We start from the raw sequence: 23825 nt of genomic DNA, 5'->3' as shown, positions 1-23825 counted from the left end.
CACCCAACTTAGTAAGGATACAAAATAAAGACATAAGATAAAGTCAAAACTGCAATAAATATACAGGGTGCTTCTCCTAGAATCGAAGACCATAAGCCTCTTCAAGAAGAGAGTAACTTTTAAGTAGTCTGCTTCATCGTCAAGCTCACATAAGCATGTTTAATCTCACTCCCATGGCGATATCTGGGTTTGTTTTTAGCCTTTCATTTCAGGGGCAAGTGAAAGCATCACCCATTTCCATCCACTTCTCTTGACCTTGTCCCGAGCTTTCAATCAAAGCCTGAAAAGCGCTTTGCACTTTGCTTTTACGCTTGTGGTAACGGATACGCCTGAGAACAACTCCCTTGTCGAGGCCTTCAGATGAAGATCGACCTGAGGCTTTTATCTGAAGCTGCCTGCTGACTCCATTAATGACTGCTTGAGAACCATCGTTTTCTTCTGGGCTATAATCCACGTATCTCTGAGCTTTGGAAACCATGAATTCCATTTTCCATGTTAGGAAGAAACTAAAAAGAGTGTGATGAGTGAAGATAATTAATGGCAGATGGGGGCTGTATTTATAGGCAAAGATTGGGTTTAATAGTTCGGTGATGTTTGGCCGTTTTCTGGTTTTTTGTTTTGTTGCATGCCCCCATGGTTTTTTGGGAAGTTAGTGTTCTCCAAACCAGTGGCGAATAGAGTGGTATAGGTATTATGAGATTGGCCAACTGAAAGTGACAAGGATGCATACCACGGCTGGAGCCATGGGTGGGTTACTTGAAACCTGGGGCTATGGGCCTATAGAGGCGGCTCACTGCTGTTGCTGTTGAGGACAAAGATGGCGACGTAATGTTTGTGTTGGGGTACTTGAAATTTTGGTTCAATCTGTTTCGAATTTCAATAAATTTTATGTTATATTTATGTATGAAATTTTGTGGTTGAATATTTAATTTTGTTATTTTTAATTACGAATTTTAGTGGATATTGTGAAATTAGTTTATTATTGGGTTTATGGACTTATTTAATATTAGGTTTGATTTTGATCAAAAGAGAAAATTAGTTGGATTGGGAACTTTTATATTTAAAATTTAAATATTTTATTTAGATCATATTTGAATTTGTGTATTTTAATTTGAATTCAGACTTAGATTAACTTGAAATTCCAATTGTTAATTGAATCAAATTTAAACTTAACAAAATTTGATTCGTATCCAATCAATTGCCATCCTTATTTCACTTTTGATTCATTAAAGCCAACAATTTGTTGAAACTCATTTAAGATGTCGTTTGGTTCATAGAATGTAATATTATCATTAGAAATGAGATTATCAAAATGTTACATTACTTAACACATTACTGAGAATTTTGTATTATCTCGTTTGGTTTATTTGGTAGGAATGTAAGATTTCAGTTTTTAGTTGAAATAATATAAGATAAGAAAAATGTATATTTTATGAAATTGTCCTTAATATATATTTTCTTTTTTAACAAATTGAATTTTTATATTAAAGTTAAAATATTTACACGAAAGTTCATAAAATTTGTACACAAATAATTTAATATAATTTTTTGTTTTTAATTTTTTATTTCTTTGAGAATACAAAAACATACTTACACCGGTGCAACTTGTAAGTATGTGTTAATTGCTACGCTTTTTTATTTTATTTATGTTACATGTACGAGTTGTATAACAAAATATCATGTCAAATTATTTGATGAAATTAATAGAAAATATAAAAAATTTAATATGGAAAACCTTTTATTTTATGCGTCATATTAATTTATAATAAGTATTAAAAAATTAGAACTACAATAAAATAAATTTATACCAAAATAATAATATTTTTCTTTATAATATCCAAAATTATATAATATCTAACCTAAAACAACGACTAAAGGAGAAAGTAAATTATAGAACTAGGGATTATCATATGATTTAAAGGAATAAAGGATATGATAGTTTTGAAATAATTCATTTGTTTAGTAGTAATTTTGTCCAACCCAATGAGAATTGACAAATACCTGAGAAATTAGAGGGAATGAGATTCCGGAAATCTAAGCCAAAATAACTACTCTAGGTAATGTTTCATTACTTCCATAAAAGAATGTTTTTGAACCAAACATGGTATATGATTCCGAAAAAGATTATTAAGATTATTTCCCTAATAATCTTTTCTTTGATTATTAAACAAAAAAACAGACAATATTTATTAGGGTCTTTGGCTCTATATTTTTAAATATTTAAAAATATTGTTTCAATATAGATATTATAAAAGTATAATATTTTATAATTATGCATGTACAATTATTGGTTTAATTATCTATTAGAAGAAAATAATTGACGACAAGAGTATAATTTTACTTCAAAATCAGTTTAATTATTGGTGCTACGAATATGTAAATATTTATAGTGGAGAAGGGAAAAAGATTGTCATTCGAAAGAGCAAGGATTGCATATACTAGTACCTCCAAATCCTCTCCAGGGACTTCCTAATCTTCCGGTCAGACTCCCGGATTATTTAGCAAGTGATTTTGAATTGCTAAATTTCAGAAGTTATGTCTCGGATTCTTCTGTGACAGTTGGGTGTACCCTCTCTGATGAAAACCGGGTTAAGGAACTTTGCCACAAAGACCCACAACTTATAGACATCCTCAAAATTAGTAAGGAAGCCGAGTGAAGCTGTAACGACTTCAACTCTAATAAACCCACTCTTCCCATTATGTTGACCATTTTTCAACGTGCACAGCTCTATATCCTCCAAATTCGAAGATGCTCGTTGTCGTGGGCTATCTAGTATCCGTACGTGATTGAGGAAACCAATACCAAGAGAGATACCTTCCCTTTAAGCCAACTTCAGTACAATCTCTGGATTAATGAGTCCCCGGTTTCGATCCCTCACATTGAAAGCCACTGCTGCACCCCTTTCATACTTTATTTTTGGGCCATAAATGTAAACAAGATTCACCCTGCCATCTCCATCTGAATTAGGTAACTTGAGATGCAGTAACGAGGTTACAAGCCAATTAATCAAAAGCCGTAATCTAATACTGGTTTTATTGAGCCCTAACATATTAATTTGATCAAGATGCCGACAAGTTATCTCAGGTTCCCTCCTGTCCCAATCTTGCCCATGACCATATTCTCCATCACTACTGGTTTCTTCATTATCAAGGCTGGTTCCAGATGCTTCTCCTGGCTCCAAAAATACGAGTTATGTGCTCTTGATGACTATCCTCTATGCTAAAAGAGACCCTTCTTCCCCTACTAGGATGTTCATCTTCTAACCCTAAAAATCTACCTCCATTATACTTATTTCCTTCCCTACTCCCCAGTAACCTAAATTCACCTTCAGTTTCTCTTCTTATGGCACTGTCTTTAATCTCGGAGGAAATTTCCGATGTTAAGCCATTATACCGAAAGACAGAAGAACTAGATACAGACTCTACAGACAGTGGTTTGCTGGTACCCTGCTCTTCCTGGATTTCCAGAAGATGCGAGCCGTCTGAAGCCTTCTTATGATTTCGTGGGGCAATGCTAGTTCCTGCAAATTGTGCTTCACCGGGGATATCCGCTGTGCGGTCCAGTTCCTGCGAAACTGATCGAATGGCAGAATCAAATGATAACACATGCTGATTGTCATACCCGATAGTAAGATCTTTATCATCATATATCGAGCTGCTATATATAGTTGATGTTGGCTTCGAAGAGAGCTGCTTGTGGTTCTTCCTGCCACTAAACCAAAATGGTGGCGAAGGGGAGGATATTTTCTGTTTATTCCACTGGCCTGCATTATCAGACCCCAACGGAGTCTGACCCAAATCAATCCAGAATGAGTTGTCCAAAGACTCGTCTACACTGAAGATGGGGCTTTTCATCACTTCTCCGAAAGAAATACTCTCCGTTTCTTCAAATATGGTGCTTGCACCATCTCTGTCAGTACTATTATCTTGATCCATTTCCGTCTCAAATACGTCCTGTACTTGAGCAGGCGTGTAGGCACCAGAAAAGGCAGGCAACTGCGTTTCTGGATTTCTGAGGGCTTATCACCATTCGCACCAACTTCATTGTCCGTGATCCCACTCAACTCGTCAAGATCATCCACAGAATCACTCTGATAGAGAGGATAGTCGGGGGTAATCTTCACCATTCCAGAACCAGTCGATCCAGACTGGTTCTGAAGGCTTCCCATGACTGATTTCTTTATAAGAAGGCATCCAAAGCCGGTTGGATCATATCCAAACACTCTATAGAATGACGTGATAATGAAATCCGGACCAAACAATGACATGCCAAGTGAATCCATGTCTTTTGGACCCAATGAACCAGCAGCATCAAGCAAGACATGCCAATTGTTCTGCTGAGCCAATGCCATCCACTGGTAGGAATACTTATGCCCCGTAACTCTAGACTGCACCGGAAAAACAAAAAGGCCAATAACACAATCCTTCTTCCTCCTCTTTTTATTCGAAATCGCTTTCACAAATCAGCAGAACAAAGTTTAAGAGTTGGCCGTTTAAACCAAGAACTGTATACTTTTGCACCCTTTTCCCGAGCACTCTGAACCATCCAATTCACCGACTGACTCTCGTAATCAAACATCGTCAACAATTTCTTATTCGTTTGAAATGGATAAGAATCAGCCAGCAACTTAAAAGCGGACCCTCTACTTACAGTAAACACAAGACCATATCTATGCTCGGGAATATTCAAATAATCCATTATCCTACTCTTTATATCGTACTCGACAGTGCCTTTCTCAGCAGCACCATAAAGTGTATGGTTACTCAAATTTGCAGTAATCTCAGACAAGCTAAACGTAGAGGACTCCCAGTAATGCAAAGTTTGAACATATGAGAAAAGCCCGAACCCACAATAATCAAGGCACACCTTCGGTGACAAATGTGAATACTCATCCGATCTCAATTGATCAAATTTCTCTGATGACTGGTACTTTGGGTACATTGTGAGGAACTTACCGAATGCCTCGTGGACATCAGGGATGGAATCTTCACTCTCGAATGTGCGCTCGGCAGCGAGAGCGGTGGCTCGCAAGAATTCACGCTAAGCATTGAGCCTTGCAAGGGATCTTTATCGTCCCAAGCTCTCATCTTGATTGGCTAGGGAATCGGTTCAATGTCCTAGGACTTGAACAAAGACCCTTCTTCAGGCGCCTCTTCGAGAGCTTCCCTGAGCTTGTTTTCATGGAGTTTCTGAATAATTGAAGGGTTCTGCTTGGTTTCAGCATCTGATTCAGACCCATCCCTTCTCTTGTTCTTCTTGTCTAAGATCAGAGAAGCACAATGAGCTATGGGCTTCCAAAGTGAAAAATGCATCAAAACCGAGAAAGTTGAGATAAAACCCAGGAAGAAAACAAGCTCAAGATTTACCACAAAAAAGTTTATTTTCAACACAAACCCATATCCTTCGTTTCAACTAAGTGTGTTCAATCTTCAAACTTTAAGCCTCAAAGCAAAAGGGGTTGCTCAGATCAAAGAAAGACCTAAATTCAGCCAAAAAGGATTCAATCGAGAGAGAAACAACCCATATTTCGAAGTCAAAAGCCAATTCTGATGCAGGCTGAATTTCAAATGATCAAGAATTAAAGGAGGAAAGGTAGACGAAAGAGATTAGATAGAAGAAGAAACAGAAAAGAGAAAGAAAATTCTGTTAAATCGGTCAATCACCTAGTCCAGAACAAACACTTAACAAAAAACGACAGCGTATTAAATGCATTTTATAGAATTTATAAGGGTAAACTACACAAGGTCACTCCTGTTTGAGTAAGTTTTTATTTTCCCTCTTAAATTTCAAAAGTAATAAATTAGGCATTAACTTTTATCAATTTGTAATAAAATGATAATTCAACTGTCGTTCCCATTAAATTGATGACGTGAAAATGTTAAAAAAATTAATATTTAATTTTAACCATAAATTGCTGTTAAAACATCAACTAGGTCCTTAAACAATAATTTTATATCTAATTTACCTCAAAAAATTTTAATTTTCAATTTTTTTTCAAACATCTAATCCCTCCTTATATTTCAACCGTCTTTGTTACAAAATGAAAACCATTAAAACAAACCCTCGCCAAAATCAAATTTAAAATCTATAAAAACTATTATATTATATTACATAAAATAAATAAATTCAAACAGATGAATCATAACAACAACCAACATACAAAATAAAACACACATAGCAACACCATCACTCATGTTTTTCTTCTTCTACCATAACATTGTTATTAAAGACATGCAATTATTTCAATTTAACATGTATTAGCATATTTGCATAACTATACTTTCATTATCAAATCATTTATTCATCAATATATCTAAGTCATATTTCACACAAATCAATCACATCATGCACATTACCAAACGTGTCTCATTTCAAGCATATCTTTTATTAGTCTGATTATATCAGCAAAATTATGTAAGATAAAGTACACAAATTTTGGAATTATGCATCATACTCATTTTAACATGGTATGAGTAACATAGGCATCCATTCATCAAATATTAACAATTTTTTAACATGTCGTCCAACAAACCGACATGCTTCTAGGCACTCTAAATTTGGACATAGTAATCATAATCGTCTGAATTTGGATTAAATACTATGGTTGAATCTGGAAAAAAAAATTGATTACCAAAATGACCTTAAAATAATATGTTGACCAGATTATATTAAAATAATTCTTTTTATTTTTAAAAATTTATGAGCTCATTGAAGTTCAAGTATATAGGAAACTTAATAATCCCTAGGCACCTCAAAATAACACATTGGGTTGGCCTGCATTATACAATAAACACTGGAAACTTAGCCTAGAAATGGGATTGGTCACTTTATCTAATAGGGTGGATTTAGTCCAAATTGGCCTTTGCCCTTTTGGGTCTTCAAAAGCAACTTAAAATATGGCTCAAAACTCCCATTTCTGAACAATTTACCAAACAATCACCAAGTTTCTACCAAAACATTCTTAATTCAGCCCACAAATCCAAACAAAACTTTAAACCTAAACTGCATATTTGACCATATAATATAACTAATGGCCAATCAGTTCCACCCTTACGTAGACAAAAAGCAAAGGCCAAAAAGTTCATAACACACGTTGAGAAAATTTTACATCATATTGATCACCTACCTTACATCAAACAGTCCTTTGCATTACAACAAGGGTCAAACCAAATGCCAACTCCATATACACAAGTTCACAAGTTTCATCAAACTGGACTTATATACTCTCACCCATTTAAGTTCTCGGAATCATAAGATCGAAACCAGAACAAACCAGTAGCTATGGCTATGGTGAAAGCTTGGAGTTTTGGTTTGGTTCTTTTGTGGTTCAGTACTTTGAGCTACTACTATCCGGTTAATGCAGCTGATGATAACAATAGCACTTTAGGAGCTTCTTTCATCTTCGGTGATTCCCTCGTCGATGCGGGTAATAATAACTATTTATCGACATTGTCCAGGGCGAATATACCACCGAACGGAATCGATTTTAAAGCAACAGGAGGAAACCCTACCGGCCGATACACTAATGGTAGAACCATAGGTGACATTGTAGGTGAGCTCTATGTACCTCTTTTTCACTTTTACTTTTCAATTTTCATTCGTGTCACGTTTTATTAACATATATTATATGTTAACAGGAGAAGAATTGGGAATACCGAATTATGCAGTTCCATATCTTGCTCCAAATTCTACCGGGAAAGCTATACTTTATGGTGTAAATTATGCATCAGGAGGAGGGGGGATTATGAATGCAACTGGAAGAATATTTGTTAGTTTTAGAATTAATATTTTTTTTATCCTTCAAAAGTTTATTCAATTCCAGACAAATTAAATCCATTTTCTTCTGCAGGTTAATAGGCTGGGATTGGATATCCAAATTGATTTCTTCAAAAACACAAGGAAACAGTTCGATACATTGTTGGGTGCATCGAAGGCCAAAGAGTACATTTCGAAAAAATCGATTTTTTCGATCACAATCGGAGCAAATGATTTCCTCAACAACTATCTTCTCCCGGTTCTCTCCGTTGGAACTCGGATTTCTCAATCTCCAGATGGTTTCATTGATGACATGATTAGTCACTTGAGGAACCAATTAACTGTATGAACATCGAACACCATTCAACTCCCACCTTAATATTAACCAATGTTTCATTATCACTTATCAACTAAACAAACGATGTTTCAACAGAGACTTCACCAGCTCGATGCTAGGAAGTTTGTTGTCGGAAACGTCGGTCCGATTGGCTGCATTCCGTATCAGAAAACCATCAATCAATTGAACGAGAACGAATGTGTCGATTTAGCCAACAAGCTGGCAATACAGTACAATGGGCGTTTAAAGGATTTACTTACTGAAATGAACGGAAAACTCCCCGGTGCCGTTTTTGTTCATGCTAATGTGTATGACCTAGTGATGGAACTCATCACAAATTATAAGAATTACGGTATAATACCATGCAGCTGGAATCGGTTTTCGGTCTCTTTTTTCGGATTATTCTCTCAAACCCTATTTTTTTATGCAGGATTTACGACGGCAAGCAAAGCATGTTGCGGTAATGGAGGCCAATTCGCAGGGATAATCCCGTGCGGACCGACGTCAAGTATGTGCGATGATCGTGACAAGCATGTGTTCTGGGATCCTTATCATCCCAGTGAGGCTGCCAATCTTATAATTGCTCGACAACTTCTCAATGGAAACACCAAAGTTATTTCTCCAGTGAATCTTAAGCGGCTTCGTAATCTTTGATTAAATTATCTGGGATTTTTTATTTCTTCATTCCCTTTGTGATTTATGCAAGTTTCATATACAGTACTTTTCCATCATCCGTGTCTATGAGATATTTTATTAAATTTAAGCTTTCGAATGTTTAATGAATCCATGAACATTTTCATCAAAGTTACAGCATGAGGGTGGATTATCGGCTTTTCATTATATATTTATTCACAAAATCAGCGGAGGTGGCCTGTTCGCAGTTCACCTTCCTTCTTGAATAAATACAAAGAATTAATTTCGGTAAAATTTTGAAATCTTTTATCCAGGCTCATTTGATGGTACAGTCTGGACTAATTCAAATAACCCATTTTATTATTCTAAAGATAATAAAATAATTTGAGATTCAATTCATAATTTAAACCATAATCTATAAATGTTTAATGCAATTAATTTTAAAATTAAATACCATAATCTATAAATGTTTAATGCAATTAATTTTAAAATTAAATATTTCTAAATAAAATCATTAATAAGTTTCGAATGTTTTTATTATTAAACTTTTCTAATGGGATTTCCTAAAGGTATAATGATCAAATTAGTCTCAACGTTTGCACAAATAATCACTTTGACACATATTATTTTTTAAGAACATTTTAGCTCTTAATGTTTTAGTTTTAGTTTTTGTTCAAAATAACCTATGTTGAATGAAAATCGTTTTTACATGTGCTTAATTGGTAATGTGATATGTGTCACTCATCAAAATAATGACATGAAATATATCATATCATCAATTAAACACATGCAAATTTTACGTTAGCAACATGTATTTACTGTTAGTGAACTAATGATTTCTATCTAATAAATGTTTATTTTGATAAAAAAAATGAAATATTATAAGATCAAAATGTTTCAAATAAAAAAATTAAAATTAAAATAATCATTTATATAAATATTATGAACTAATTTTATCATTATTCCTTCATGTAAACGTGCAAGAGATGGTCTTCATTAGTAGTAGGTATTTTGTTTATTTTATTTCCCAAGGGCAAAAATAATCATGATTCGTGATATATTGTAGTTGAACCCGTGGTCATTGGTCATTGCCATGCTTGTGATTTTAAAGATATTTTCTTTTGTGCACATTTTTCAACGACATTAAGATAATAAGGTCAACTAGGATGAAATTACTTATGAAATTAGAAGATTTAAAATTTTATTTAATTATTATTTAACATATTAATAATTATAAGATAAAGATCTACTCATATGTCTCTTATTTTTTTACTTAATAAAAAATATAATTTAAATTAATAATTTTATTTTTGAAGTTATTAATATTGTTTAAATCATTATAATTATACTCTTGTCTCTCTCAAATTTATTGGTTTAATTATTTTTAAGACTCCTTCAGTTTTAAAATAAAACTATGTGCCATCAAAAAATAAATAAATAAAATTATGCGTTGAATTTTATTTTTTTATTTAACTACTCTTTAAGATTCTTTACTTTTATAATTCATTTAAAATTTATTTAATTTCAAAGACTATTTATATTTTAAAACTAATTTTTTTCTGTTATAGTTTAATTTTAATTCTATCTTTAGACATAAATACATAAATTTAAGAAAATGTTTAAAGAAAGTCATATGTGAAAGAAGAGGGGAGAAAAGAGAAGAAACAAAATGGAAAATAAGGATTTCGTGGTTGCTTGATGTTGTACCGGTAGATGACCATTGAGAATGTTGTAAGTGAGATTTTTTTTGTTGGAAAATAGAGGTGTTTAAGAATTATATTGAGATATAGGTTATTTGTTACCGTACATATGAAATTAGTAATGGAGGTGACAAGTTTTATAAAATATATTAAAAAATAAAACTCGTCATATAAAATGAAACAAAGTTGTATGGAACTTGACATATAGGACTGTCGAGTTACAATTATTTATTATATTTTATAAAATTCGTTATATTCTTGTGACGAGTTCCATGTACATTATAACAAATTACGTAGATCCCAAAATAATTTTCACACCCCGTTTTTTCAATTTTCCCCACCTACATTATTTAGTTGAAGAATTTACTCTTTGAGGGCAGATGTAGATTCATACTTATAAGGTTTTGTTCAAAAATATATTTGTTAATAAAATTATGTTTTCATTAAATAAAAGGTAAGATATAATAAAAACAAAATTTAGTTGAATGCATATTTTATATTTGAAAAAACTTAACATCTATTAATAACCTTCACGCCTCTATCTAAATATAGATATAATATTAATGAAGACATGGAGATTGAGATAATCAAATTGATAGATTATTACGCGATTGATTTAAATACATCCATAAACTTTCACGGACAAAAATTAACTATACAAGATCATTGAATTCCATAAATAAACAAATAAATATGATTTTAAAAATTTAAACAAATATAAATTGAATATAAATAATCTCAAAAATAAATAAATAAAAACAATCTCGGTTTATGACACCCCCTGCTTAAAATGTGAATGATTGGACTTTAGGTAATAAAGGTGTGTGAAAATGTGAAAGGTCGGTAAGCTGTGAGCGGAGAAGAGGGAACAGTGGAAGAGTAGGGCGGAGGTATCTGATAATGACAGGAGCCCTCCGAAATCAGAGGGGAGAATCTATCATTGCTCCCCACGCTGCCCCGACACTCATCATTATGTCTCTTACCCAAATATCAGATTGAATTCAATTATGTCCATGACGATTTGGGACAGTAATCTGTCAACTTTGTCATCTTCCATTCATGTATCCCAACTGGAATATCATTAACCAACCTTCTTTGACTGCTTATCCATTTAATCATTATCGTCTTCTTTTGCCATAAACCTCTTGTTTTGTCGTTTCTAACACAGCACTGTAAAAGCCTGCTCACTTATTTCCTCTCTCTCAATTCACATAACCTTAGGGACATGTTTCTCTGTTTTGTGTTTATCACAACATTCGTTACTCCACTATATAGATGTCATTTTCTCATCATCTTCTTCTTCTCAATATATTTCATTCACAAGAAGTGAATCCGACAGCTTAAAGCCCCCTTTGTTTTCTCTGAAAATGGCGTCGGATCCAAACAGGCGGTCAACGAAGGCCATTAACACCGGAGCCCCACCACCGGAACAACAACAGCTTCCTTGTCCTCGATGTGATTCTACCAACACCAAGTTTTGCTACTACAACAACTATAACTTCTCTCAGCCTCGTCATTTTTGTAAGTCATGTCGACGTTACTGGACTCATGGTGGCACCCTCAGGGACATCCCTGTTGGTGGTGGCACCAGAAGAAACGCAAAGCGTTCACGCACCACCACCCATGGAACCGTCGTTTCTTCTTCAACCAATGCCACTACCACCACTAGTTATAATGACTTCCACTTGCCAGCGGCTGCCACTCAGGTTTTACTGCCACTGTCAGGCAATCAGGGAGAGTCCAAGGGCAATGGTTTTGCTTCATTGTTGAGTAATCATCCTCAGGGTCCTGGTTATCTGGCTCTTGGTGGGTTCGGGCTTGGTATTGGTCCAGCACTCGAAGATGTTGGAGTTGGGGTTGGAAGAGGAATGTGGGCTTTTTCCATGGCAGATGGTGTGGCTGTTGGTGGTGCCAATGATGGGGCTGCAACTGGAATGGGGAATCCATGGCATTTTGAAGGTGGAGAAGCGGGGAGTGGTTGCTTTTCTTGGCCTGAACTTGCTATTTCAACCCCTGGGAATTTGCTCAAGTGAATCTTATCTTTTTTGTTCATCTTTGAAGGACAATTAGTGTCTCGTAGTACATTATTAGGTACATGCAAGTATAAACATACTACAACCTTTTTTGTATCGTGTTATTTGAGGTCCCAATGTCATTTGATTTGGTTTGTTTTGTCTATTTTTATTCGATGAAGCGGATAAAAAACACTTACTAAAATTCACAAATAGAAATGCCATTGTGGGCTTTAAGTTTGAAGAATTTGTTAATTCACAAGTAAAACGATGAATCTAAATTCATTATATTCGAATTGATTTAACCATTTAAATTTTAAAAAAAAATTAAAATCAAGTCCCAAGATTACTGTAGCACCCATGTTCTTAAAGTTCCATTATTGAAAAACTAGCATCAATATCATATACTAGCTCATACATTTCATTTTTGCTTTTTCTTTTAATATTATATGGGATCTTCAACGGAGATCACTAAAGATTGGTATGATCCCATTGAAAGAACCTCAATGTTAACTAAAATGATTATTAGTCCAATTTCCATTGATAATGGGATTAGATGAAATTATCTAAGCTTATGCGTCCAGGTTATATTATTTTGATTTTGGTGAAAAGATGATTAGTACATGTATTTTGATATTATGAAGAATTGATTCCATTGAATTGAAGAGAGAGAGAAAGATTAATTTTCTACTGTCCATTAATGGATGATTGATGAATAAGAGAGAGAAAAATGTAAATTCTTTCAAATCCTTTAAGTATTTGACTGAATCAAGCTTGGTGTCATGTTAATCTTTAATTTCAGAGCTTGTTAATAATTTATCAAACCCTAAATTTAAGATTAAGGTACATGCATGTTGTTATACGCTTTAATTTTGATTTTTGTAGGTTTATGTTTTGACTTGTGATTATATATTTTGAACGAATAAAAAATTATTGGTACCTCTAATGAGAGAGAAAAATAGAAGCTATTTTAGTAATCCATTAATCTGTGGATTATCATAAATTCAAATTTGATTAATGTAGTCAAACAACAACAACAAAACCTTATTCCCATATGTAATGGGGTAAGGGAGAGGTAGAGTAGTAGGCATGCCCCTAACGCCAGGTTGAGAGTAGCTTCCGCGGAAGACCTCCGGTAGTCAGAAAATTAAAAAATAAGGATAAAATGCTATGCATGTATAAATAAATAAATGAATAAATAAATACATAGTTGAACAGTCTTCATATGCAGTCTTCACATGCACGTCTATAATGGGAAGTAATCCCTGCAAATAAATCCCTGCGTAAAAATCTCTGCATATAGACAGAAACGTAAGACCCGACTAAATTTAAAAAGAGGAAACAAGAAGAGAATGATACACAGAAGTCAACGATAGCCAGCTACGAGAAGGAATAAAGTCAAAATGGGTTAAAACCAAAACTAAGGCATACTACTCCGCTATCCTAGTTCTAAGCCTTCATAAATTCCAATGACATGAACGTATAAGAAGTAGAAGTCATGGAAATTACTACAAAGGCATTAAAAGAAGACGGAGATGATACACCCTATGGATGTGACCCGCACTACTCGGCTACCCTGGTCTTAAGTCTCCATACTTTCCTATTAGAGGTCATGTCCTCAGTAAGGGCTAAATCCTTCAAATCAGATCTCAAGCAGTCTTCCCACTTCCGCCTTGGTCGTCCTCTCCTTCTGGGACCGTCGACTGTAATCGAATCTACCCTCCTGACCGCTTCCGAATGTTGTCTCCTAAGGACATGCCCAAACCACCGTAGTCTTCCCTCCCTCAATTTTTCGGATACATGCACTACCCCCAAGGATATTCTAATAGCAGAGTTTGGTGTCATGTCCCACAGAGTCCTACCACATGCCCATCGGAGCATTCTCATTTCTGTTGCCTCCATCCTCCTTACGTGATCCTTCTTGATTGCCCAACATTCTAATCCTACAGCAGCGCTGGTCTTATTGTCATTCTATAAAATTTTCCCTTAAGTTTTAGAAGCACCTTCTTGTCACACAAAACTCCAGTAGCATCCCTCTATTTTAGCCATTCCACCTTTATACGGTACCCTATCTTTATGTATCATAAACTGATTTTGACTTGTGTAAGTATTAGGTATGGAATGTCTAAATTATGATTTTGGCTCTATTCGAGCACTTGGACTAACATGTCATTTGATAAGTTATTATGTGTTTTCGTTATGAATTTTTGATGAATTTATATATATCTGAATGTGTTAGTATTTATGTGTGATATCTGAATTGTAATATCATATGGAACTATATTAATTGCCATGTTTGATTTGTACAAATGAATTAAATGTTCTATTTGATAATAATAATAAGTTGTGTGCTAATCTAATACTAAAAGAATGGTGATTTTTTATACTTTTATAATGTGATTACCGAGCCCTTGATTATTAGTTTAGTGCTAGATACAATTGACATGTCATATGGTCTATAGTGTTTATGTGCAAATTTATCTAAAAACTTTAATTTTGTCAAAAATGAGGATGTTAGATTATTTAGGATTGTATGTCCCGATGAGATAGAAAGATATTATGTATTGTATCATATGATGCTTGACGATGAGGTGAGATTCAATTATCCGTAGACTATTAATAGTTCATCATATTATATTTAATAAAAAAATATGCTAAGTGCATTAATATAATTATGTAAACTTGGGTAAAAGAAATGCTAAGCTATGTACAAATATATATTATGTTTAATTTTGATATGTGATTATGTTTGATATGTTACGTTTAATTTATGTCTCGACTATCTCATTGGTCCTTTTGAAATTCAATATGTTTGCTTAACTATTTTTGCATGGGTTTGATCATATTAGTGCTATAAACCGTATTTTAGGGTTTATGAGTCAATTTTTAATATTTTATCAATGTAAATTCTTTTGTTTCTAAAACTCCTAGGTATGTGGCTTGTATTCTGAGGTCTTTGTGACCATTTGGCTCGTGTTTATATGTTTTGTTATGTTAATTTCTTAATTACCAAGTTTATGTTATATTTGGATGATTTAATATTTTTGTGATTGATGAAAATGTTGTAAGAGCTATGGTAATGTGATAAGTATACACTCTAGTTTAATATGAGATAGTTAAATGATCTAAAAATGATGATGAATTCATTGACTGACGTTAATGATTAAAAGGAGTGTTCTTTTAGATTACGAGTTCAAGTAATTACGCGAACGAATGAACTGATAAAAGAAACAAGTGAAACACTTGGATTCCTTTTTGTCGTATTGTTTTTGTTAATATATCATTATCATAAAAGAATTCAATAATCTTTCTGATGGAGAATCTCACTCCAAACTTCCTTTCTTGTATGGTATATGTGAGAATTGCTCTAAAATACGAATTTGGCAATTTAATCACAATCATTGCAGGCTAACACCCATAAATTTTCTCTATATTTTTAAATTCTGTAAACTGAGCGATCTCGCCACTCTCGATGCACAATTGTTTTCCAGCATGGAACGTTTCATGCATGGTAGTAAGCCCAACTTTCCATTGGTTTTCTATATCAATGGACGAGTTAGGTACAACTTAATTTGATCTTACTTAAATAAAAAAAATTAAATTAAGTCAAATCAAAATTTGTTGAATTCTAATAAAATTATCATCACCGGTTCAGACCAACAATGTTAAAAGAAAATACTTTTATTAAAATTTTATAGGGGCAACATCAATTGTGGTATTTAAAAAAAATGAAAATCTCCAACTTCATAAAAAACTTATTGTTTGTAATATTAATGTTATATGTGGATGCTTTTATATCGATAATATCTGAATCTATTCTTGACCCACTCAAAAATACATTAGCTTAGAATTTATGTACTTAAGTATCGCCTGATCTTTTGGACTTGTTAAGCGGTTCTTGCTAGTTAAATATAATATTTTTAAAAAAAAATTAGATTCGAACAATTAATTCTGCAAAATATATACATGTTATCAATAATTTTAAAAAAGTCTAAAATAATGATCTATATCCGATCTAAAAAAATTAGATATCTGAATTTTTGGATATCCAAATTTTAAGATCGGATATTCGAATATTTAAATATAAATTTAATTTGACAAAAAATATTTTTTTTATTTTGTGACTTAATGTAAATTATTCGATACCTTTAGTATATTACATATATATTTAATTACTCACAGACAACAAATAATTAAATATCATAATTTTTATTGGACTAGAGCTTTAATGAGTTAGTGGGTTAGTCGTTTATTGGACTAAAGACTATCTAAAATCTAAAAGCCTAGTTTCTTTTAAATTTTCGAATAATCTGAAATTGAAATTGATCTGATCCAGTTATCTAAATATTTTTAAATTTCTAATCCAAATTATCAGAAAATTAAAAAGTGAACCGAATTAAAAGATCAATAAATCAAATTGATTGAATCGAATCGAATCCTTTTACATACTTCTAACTGTAATAGAGGGCAAAAAAACCAATAATACAAAGCAAAAATGCAGCTGATAGGTGATGGGGCAATCAAAAAAGAAGCACAAGACAGGAAACCCCATGGATCAATGGGAAGGCTGCCCCCATTCCACTTTGATGGCGACTACATTATCTCCCCAAATACAGGCTCAATAAAATATTAATATTTAAAAATTATTTAAATTTATTTATAAAATAATATTTATTCATAATATTTTTAATTATTAATAATATACAATTTAATTATAATTGTTTAAATCTAAAATCTTTGAAAAGAAAATATCCTCTGTTATTAATTAGCTCGTTAAGTGGATTTACATACCGAGAGATTTATATTTAAATCATTCAATTACAAATATTTGTAATAAGATGATGTCGTTTTCCAGTGTATCAGATAAAGTGGGGGGAAAGGGCAGCCGGTCTCGCGCACCGGACGGCACGCGCGGTCAGGTACTTTCAGCTGTTGTTTTTGCAAACAATAATTTTCTCAAAAACTACATAATTCGAGAAACACGCATTTTTTGCTTTCCTCTTCAAACTGTTTCCTTTATGGAAAAAATTAAAAAGGCTGAATTTGAGTTTTCATTTTCTTTCATTTGCCTTTTGCATTCTCATTTCGTTTTCTTCATTTCTTGGGTGTGGAACAGTTAAGCTTTTAGCATGTGTTCTCTCTTCTTCATGGGAAGCTGATTTCATTTTCGTAACTTTGGTCTTTTTCAGACAAGATTTGGACATCTCCAAATTCCCACCTTAAAAGAAAATATATATTCATTGTATCAAAGCGAAACTTAGGATTTCTGGACCACCCCCCACTGTATGGTATAATTTCTCTTTCACAAAAATGTCGTTTCCATGCAACTTGATTGATATTGTAACACTTAATTTCATGTTGGAAACTTTAAGGATCCGTTTTAATATACATGTAGTTATTTTATTTTATTCTTGCAAAAGTGGTGTAAGATAAAACAATGAGATTTTATATTCAAAGGAATGATGCTTCGTAGATTAAGTTTGAGCCTACATATGCTCATGTGTTTTATATTAATGGAGTCGACAAGTTAGGTTAGCTAATCTAGTAGTGGAATGTAATTGAAAGCTAATTCCTTACTCAACTAACTACAATCTGATTAATTTTTACCAGCTCATGAAAATTAACATTAATTAGCCTTGAGTTTCTTCTGTTTTCCATGTTATGTTTTCGTGTGTATTAAAAAGCCCAAAGAATATAAAATTTAACACAATGCTAAGAATATAAAGTTTCTCACATGGGAAAAGAAAATTGTTGGTGATGGTTTATGTATTATCCTTGTTTTTCCCTTTTTGATTGAGTATTAGTGGGCGTGTGAGTTCAGGGGCAGTCACATAATTTTATGTTATGGGTAAAAATAAATTATCAATAGAACTAAGTGGATGTTGTATTTTTTTTCGGAGATGACATTAAATTAACGTGATCAAATAACCAATAGATCTACTATCTGATTAGATTATTGAAAATTTGATTGATGAATTCGGACAAGATTTGACATGCCCTAGACTTTGTTATAATTATAGTTAGGGTTAGGTAATGCCAATATTAGAAAGTCATTTAAACATTGTTTCCCTCTTTCTATAGTCTCCATATATAATCCCCCTAGTGATAATTAAAAGATTTGTTTCTTGACAGTTGGATGATTTTAAGACCGTGAAAATGGCGATTGACAAATTGGATCGACAAACTTGAGACATGTAGACCCCGCCATTCCCATCTGAACCTTTCATTTTCAACCAATTTTGATCTTCTTTCTTAATTATTTTCCTGTATACTTGCGTCATTGAAAGTTTCCATTTTGTAAAACCATCGAACGATGCTTCATGTTCAAGACACAAACTGTTTTCAGACAATAGAGAACTGTGTTTGCCAGCTTCATACATAAACACAAGAAACATTGATTTCATCACTTTCAAGTTTGATTCTTTTTTTTTTCTTATTAAATTCGTATTCAATTAATTAAATGTTTAAATAACTAAATTTTAAATTAAATTATCTCACCTAAACTTAGAATTATCATTTGATATTTTTTTTAGCAATATAGAATTTAAAATTTATTTAGAGTAGGATGAAACTCATGAACACGTTGTCCAACGACAGCAATGGGTTTGTAGTTGGAGGTGGGGACTTTCAACTTTACACGTTCTTCAATGTCATTTGTGTTTCCTTTTGAACTTGGAATCGTATGGTTTTTCAACCCCAGCCAAAGCTTCTTCTTTTAGGAAACTTGATTACGATCAATCATTTCTCAATTTAATGTATTAAAAATAACATATTAATTATTAGTAAAATTCTTAACCACTACTATCACTTTCCAACTATTAACATAATTGGATTACTAAAAACACCCACAATAATAGATTATTGATGCACAACAATACCTTCTTTATCCGCGACCATATTTATTATTTTTTTAGAATATAAATTAAACTGAAAATTGATGACTTAATTTCGAGTGTGCAAAATTCTATACAATTTGACTCATTTTTTATAAATAAAATTTGAATGATGAAATATGACTCGCCTTAAATATTCACTCCTATTTCTTCTTATATTTGACTCTTCTATCATTTTAAGTTCATTTTCATTCAAATTTAAATTTCATATTCCTCTAACGCTAAAATATCTATGCAACCTCAATTTTTATACAGTATTTATGTAACTTCAATTCTTATTCTTAACAATAAATTTATTGTTTTTACAATTAAATCCCTTAACATTATATTTTATTTAATCCTTTTGTTGTATTTTTCTTTTACAAATTCTTTTTTCACATCAATACTTTTTCACAATAAGTTCTTTTAAAAAATAAAATTATAAATATATTTTATAATTTTAGATGATTTTTGAATATTTATAAATAATATTGCAATGCAAAAAACCTATGAAGAAAAATGTATGTATATCTTATATGGTTAAAGAAAGTCCTTAAATTAAATCAATTCGTACCATAGATTTATAAATATTTGTAATTAATTTTTTTACGTGAACTTAAAAATTTGATTCGGTTCAACTCAAATTTCACTCAAAGAAAAGATTTAAATAAAATTTATATCCTAAAATATGACTTGTTAATTCAAAATTTATTGACTCGATAAAATAATCATCCATAATTTAATTAGTTGCATTGAATTTCAAGTTTTTAATAATTTTATTTTGATTTTTTATAGAATTACTTTTTTTTGTTAATAGTTGAGTCGAAAATTAATAATGATCGAATGGCAGCCATTCAAATTTGACAAGATTGAATACAAGTCACTTCCCTCCAAGAACAGCTTAGAACCAAATTTATAATCCAAAAAGAGTTGCTTTTGAGCTAGAAAGGCACTATAGTGAGCATTCTTCTTCTTCTTCTTCTTTCTCTCATATTGATATAGCAGAGGCTATATTAAAGAATCCCCACCCTTTTATCCTCCATTCTTTTGCACCCACAAAAACAGCCAAACCAATTCTTCCCTACTTTAGCTTTTCAGCCACTAACCAAAAATAAAAACACTCGCCATCTTCTTTGCCTTTTTTTTTTTTTTGGATTTTTGTAGATCTACAAAAACATGATTCAAGAACTCCTTGGAGCTTCGTCCTGCTTAAACTTTGGAGGTGAAACAAAAATCTCCATCAATGGAACCATTTTAGAAGGAACCCCAACTTCTTCTTCTTCTCCATCACCATCTCCGTCCCCTTCGTCTTCTCCGGTGACTATTTCATCAAATTCGAAGAACCACCAGAACTTGAGGTGCCCCCGGTGTGATTCCTCCAACACCAAGTTCTGCTATTACAACAACTACAATCTCACTCAGCCTCGTCACTTCTGCAAGACTTGCCGTCGGTATTGGACCAAAGGAGGCGCTCTCAGGAACGTTCCTATAGGCGGTGGGTGTAGGAAGAACAAAAGCGGTGCCGGTATTGTTTCGACATCATCTTTGGGGAAATCAGCTTCTTTTTCCGAGATGAAAACTGTAGTTTCTGAAGTTAGTAGATCTGGGTTCGATCATGATCAGCTTCAATCTACTACTCCGGTTCTTTGGACAACTACTTCACCCCAGAATTCACATCTTTTATCCTTATTGAGAACCACCCAAAACCCTAGCCCTAACACTTTGTCTAATCCTGTTGGTATCAAGGAAGAATTGAGCTTGCTTGGATCCCAAGTGATGAACGAACAAACAACGGTTGCAACTGGTGCACTAAATGCTCGAATCCTAGGCTTGGATCTTGTTAACCCTTTCTGCAAAAACAATCAACAACAACAGAATAATAACGGGTTCCTAGTAGGTGAAGTTCAAAACGCAGGTATGGTCCAAGAACTGTATCAAAGGTTCAAATCATCATCTCCATCAAGTTATTACTCTAATACTTCAGCAGTGATCCTAAGCAATGTGGCTTCTTCTTCTTCTTTATCGTCGCCTTCAACGATTTTGGAGTCATCTCCGGTTGCAGGAGGAGAACTGGGTTACTGGAATCCGGCATTTTCATCATCATGGTCTGATCTTCCAACAACTAATGGTGCATATCCTTAAAATAACCTCTTTCTCATATGATAAATGTTGTCGGTCGGTTCTTCTTGACTAGGTTGTTTCTTTTTCGTTTCGGTGTGTTTTTAAGGTGTGTTTTAACTATTTATGAGAGTGTTCCAAGGATCGATGTAGAACTAGTTAGAAAAAAAATGTTACTTACAAGCTTTTCTCGTTATTTTACAGTTTCGATTGTCCATTATTGTATGTAAGGGGTTAAAGTTGCTTTGCTACGGTTGTTTTTAAGGCTAAAAAGAAACTATCAAACCATAGAGATTATTTACATGCTATTGAAGTCATTGAAGTAATTGAATATATGTGAAAATATTACGTCAACGGTTACGATAAGTATTAACCGTTAATCACAAATATTGGCTAATTTTGTCATTATGCGAAACTTTTTTAGGGTTGAAGTTTGTGTGACGAAGTGGTGGGTAGCATATGAAAGATTAAAGATTCTGTAACACCCCAATTTAGGGGCTAAATTTAATAAAATATAAATTGGTGGATTTAATTTGGTATTTTGAAAGAAATAAGGGATTAAATTGTAAGATTTCAAAGTTGACAGACCGTTTTAAGAAGTGCAGGAAGTTCAGTGGCTAAACTCTTGGTTTAGCCATTTTTAATTATGAGATGTTATAAACCCCCCAGACTCCCGTATGTTTCTGGAAAATTTTCCAGTTTTCCTCTCCCGTTCTCCCTACTTCCAACTCCGATCTACTCGCCGTCCGACCTCCAAACGACAAGCCGAAACAACCATCGTGTTCGTTGTCAACCGAGGAACAAAACCCCTCAAACCTTTCGTCATGAATCATCGCCGTTCGTCGTGAATTTCAGTCGGAAGTATCGTCGGTAATAACTCGGTTTTAGTTGGTTTTTCATCGATTCACGACGATCGGGTCATCCGTTTACGACACCTCCCGCACCATCGTGTTCCTTGTGCCGTTCCGAGTCCACCGGTGTTCTCCTTTTTCTCCGGCGGCGGCGGCGCGTTGGGAGGTGAACCGGTCAAACTTCCCGATTTGTTGAAATCGAGCTCTCCGCCGTTCAAAATTATGAACCGAGCTTTGTAAGTATCTCGAAATCGCTCAAAATAATTTTTAGAAATTTTTCCGGGATTTTATCACTGTTCACGCGCCCCCACGCGCCGCCACTGCGCGTGGGGAAGGGAAAGTGACCGGTTTGACCGGTTTTGGAACTGTTTTGACCGGTTTGACCGGTCACAACCCGACCCGACCCATTGACGGACTCGACCCGTTTACCCGACCCGGTTACCCGACCCGACCCGTTGACCCGACCTGTTGACCATTGACTCGTTGACCGTTGACCGAAGTTGACCACTGTTGACCAAAACTTTGACCGGCTTTGATCGGGCATTAAACGACCTTTGACTTCGACCGAGTATACCTATCCTGACATTTTTCGACGTTCCAAATTCGATTCCGCTGTCCGTTTTTCGAAATTCAAACCCGAAGACCTCGAAATTGTCAGTCAAACCCGTTGACTTTGATTTTGACCAAAAATTCCAAATTTCCGAAAAGTCATATTTTATGCTTTCGACGTCCTGAATCCGAATCCGAAGTCCGTTTCGCCAAATTCGAACCCGGTAAGCCGTCTTTCACTGATTTATCACCCGATTCGATCCGTTTATCGTAATTAAGCTCCGTTTCTGATATAATTTATGTTGATATGTATCTGAGGAATTATTGGAAGTTGAATTGAAGATCAAAGGCATTCGAATGGAATTTTTATGGTCGATCGATATTGCACGAAAATCGAGGTAATACTTTACTACCTCTTTATGCTTTATAGAACATGTTGGTATTGGTAAATGCATGAATGAAAATGTTTGGTCTCATATGTGTAATTAATGAAGTTCTACACTCGATCTGAATACGGTAAAAAGGTTCAGTAATTGATTATGGTTCAGATGACTTTTATAAGAAATTAAGGGATTACTAGAATTAAATTACAAGTTATGTGCTTAGTGGTAAAGAAATCAACCTGGATCTGTAACTTGTAATTTATTTCATCAAAGGTTAAATGTTAAAGGCATTTGGATGTGAATTTATAAAAATACTCCGGTAGGGTAAAATTACGAAAATACCCTTGTGTTATAAAAGACAAGATTGGAATATGGAAGTTAGATAAGAGGATTTTACAGACATATTGATCTGATAAAAATATTGATGTTTATAAGAAATGATAGTTATACGTAGACATTATGGATAACCGGTTTTTAACCCCAAGAGGGTTTATGCAAGATACTAGAAGTGTGTTAAGGGAATTATTTCAAGATCAGAGATTGTTCAAGAAAGCAATTAATCATAGGATCTCTAAATTATATTATTTTCGTTAAGAGCTAATATCGAACTTATC

The 23825-nt window shown here is 33.5% G+C and overlaps 3 protein-coding genes and 1 pseudogene across 4 annotated transcripts; 3 read left to right on the top strand and 1 right to left on the bottom strand.

The window, feature by feature from the left end:
• Positions 1-2386: 2386 nt before the first annotated feature.
• Positions 2387-5588, bottom strand: LOC120125388 (annotated as a pseudogene).
• A 1677-nt stretch (positions 5589-7265) lies between these two features.
• Positions 7266-8822, top strand: LOC120125389 (GDSL esterase/lipase At2g23540-like). The gene is made up of 5 exons (XM_039143819.1): positions 7266-7553; positions 7639-7769; positions 7851-8099; positions 8190-8445; positions 8524-8822. Exons 1-5 carry the CDS (start codon positions 7283-7285, stop codon positions 8745-8747), a joined length of 1131 nt encoding a protein of 376 aa, XP_038999750.1. The 5' UTR covers positions 7266-7282; the 3' UTR covers positions 8748-8822.
• A 2956-nt stretch (positions 8823-11778) lies between these two features.
• Positions 11779-12493, top strand: LOC120125392 (dof zinc finger protein DOF3.4-like). Of its 2 annotated transcripts, XM_039143821.1 has the most exons (2): positions 11779-12309; positions 12346-12493. In XM_039143821.1, exons 1-2 carry the CDS (start codon positions 11794-11796, stop codon positions 12457-12459), a joined length of 630 nt encoding a protein of 209 aa, XP_038999752.1. In that variant the 5' UTR covers positions 11779-11793; the 3' UTR covers positions 12460-12493. The 2 variants fall into 2 exon arrangements, with proteins under 2 accessions (XP_038999752.1, XP_038999751.1); XM_039143820.1 differs by having other exon boundaries at positions 11779-12493.
• Positions 12494-20281: 7788 nt separating this feature from the next.
• On the top strand, positions 20282-21618 carry LOC120125259 (dof zinc finger protein DOF5.7-like). The gene has a single exon (XM_039143736.1). The coding sequence runs from the start codon at positions 20487-20489 to the stop codon at positions 21450-21452; it is 966 nt and encodes a 321-aa protein (XP_038999667.1). The 5' UTR covers positions 20282-20486; the 3' UTR covers positions 21453-21618.
• The last annotated feature ends 2207 nt before the right edge of the window (positions 21619-23825 follow it).

The sequence above is a fragment of the Hibiscus syriacus genome, unplaced genomic scaffold (assembly GCF_006381635.1).
Source record: "Hibiscus syriacus cultivar Baekdansim isolate YM2019G1 unplaced genomic scaffold, ASM638163v2 tig00110430_pilon, whole genome shotgun sequence".
NCBI classification, from domain to species: domain Eukaryota; kingdom Viridiplantae; phylum Streptophyta; class Magnoliopsida; order Malvales; family Malvaceae; genus Hibiscus; species Hibiscus syriacus.
The sequence above is the reverse complement of the archived record's forward strand: the minus strand, read 5'-3'. Positions and strand labels throughout refer to the sequence as shown.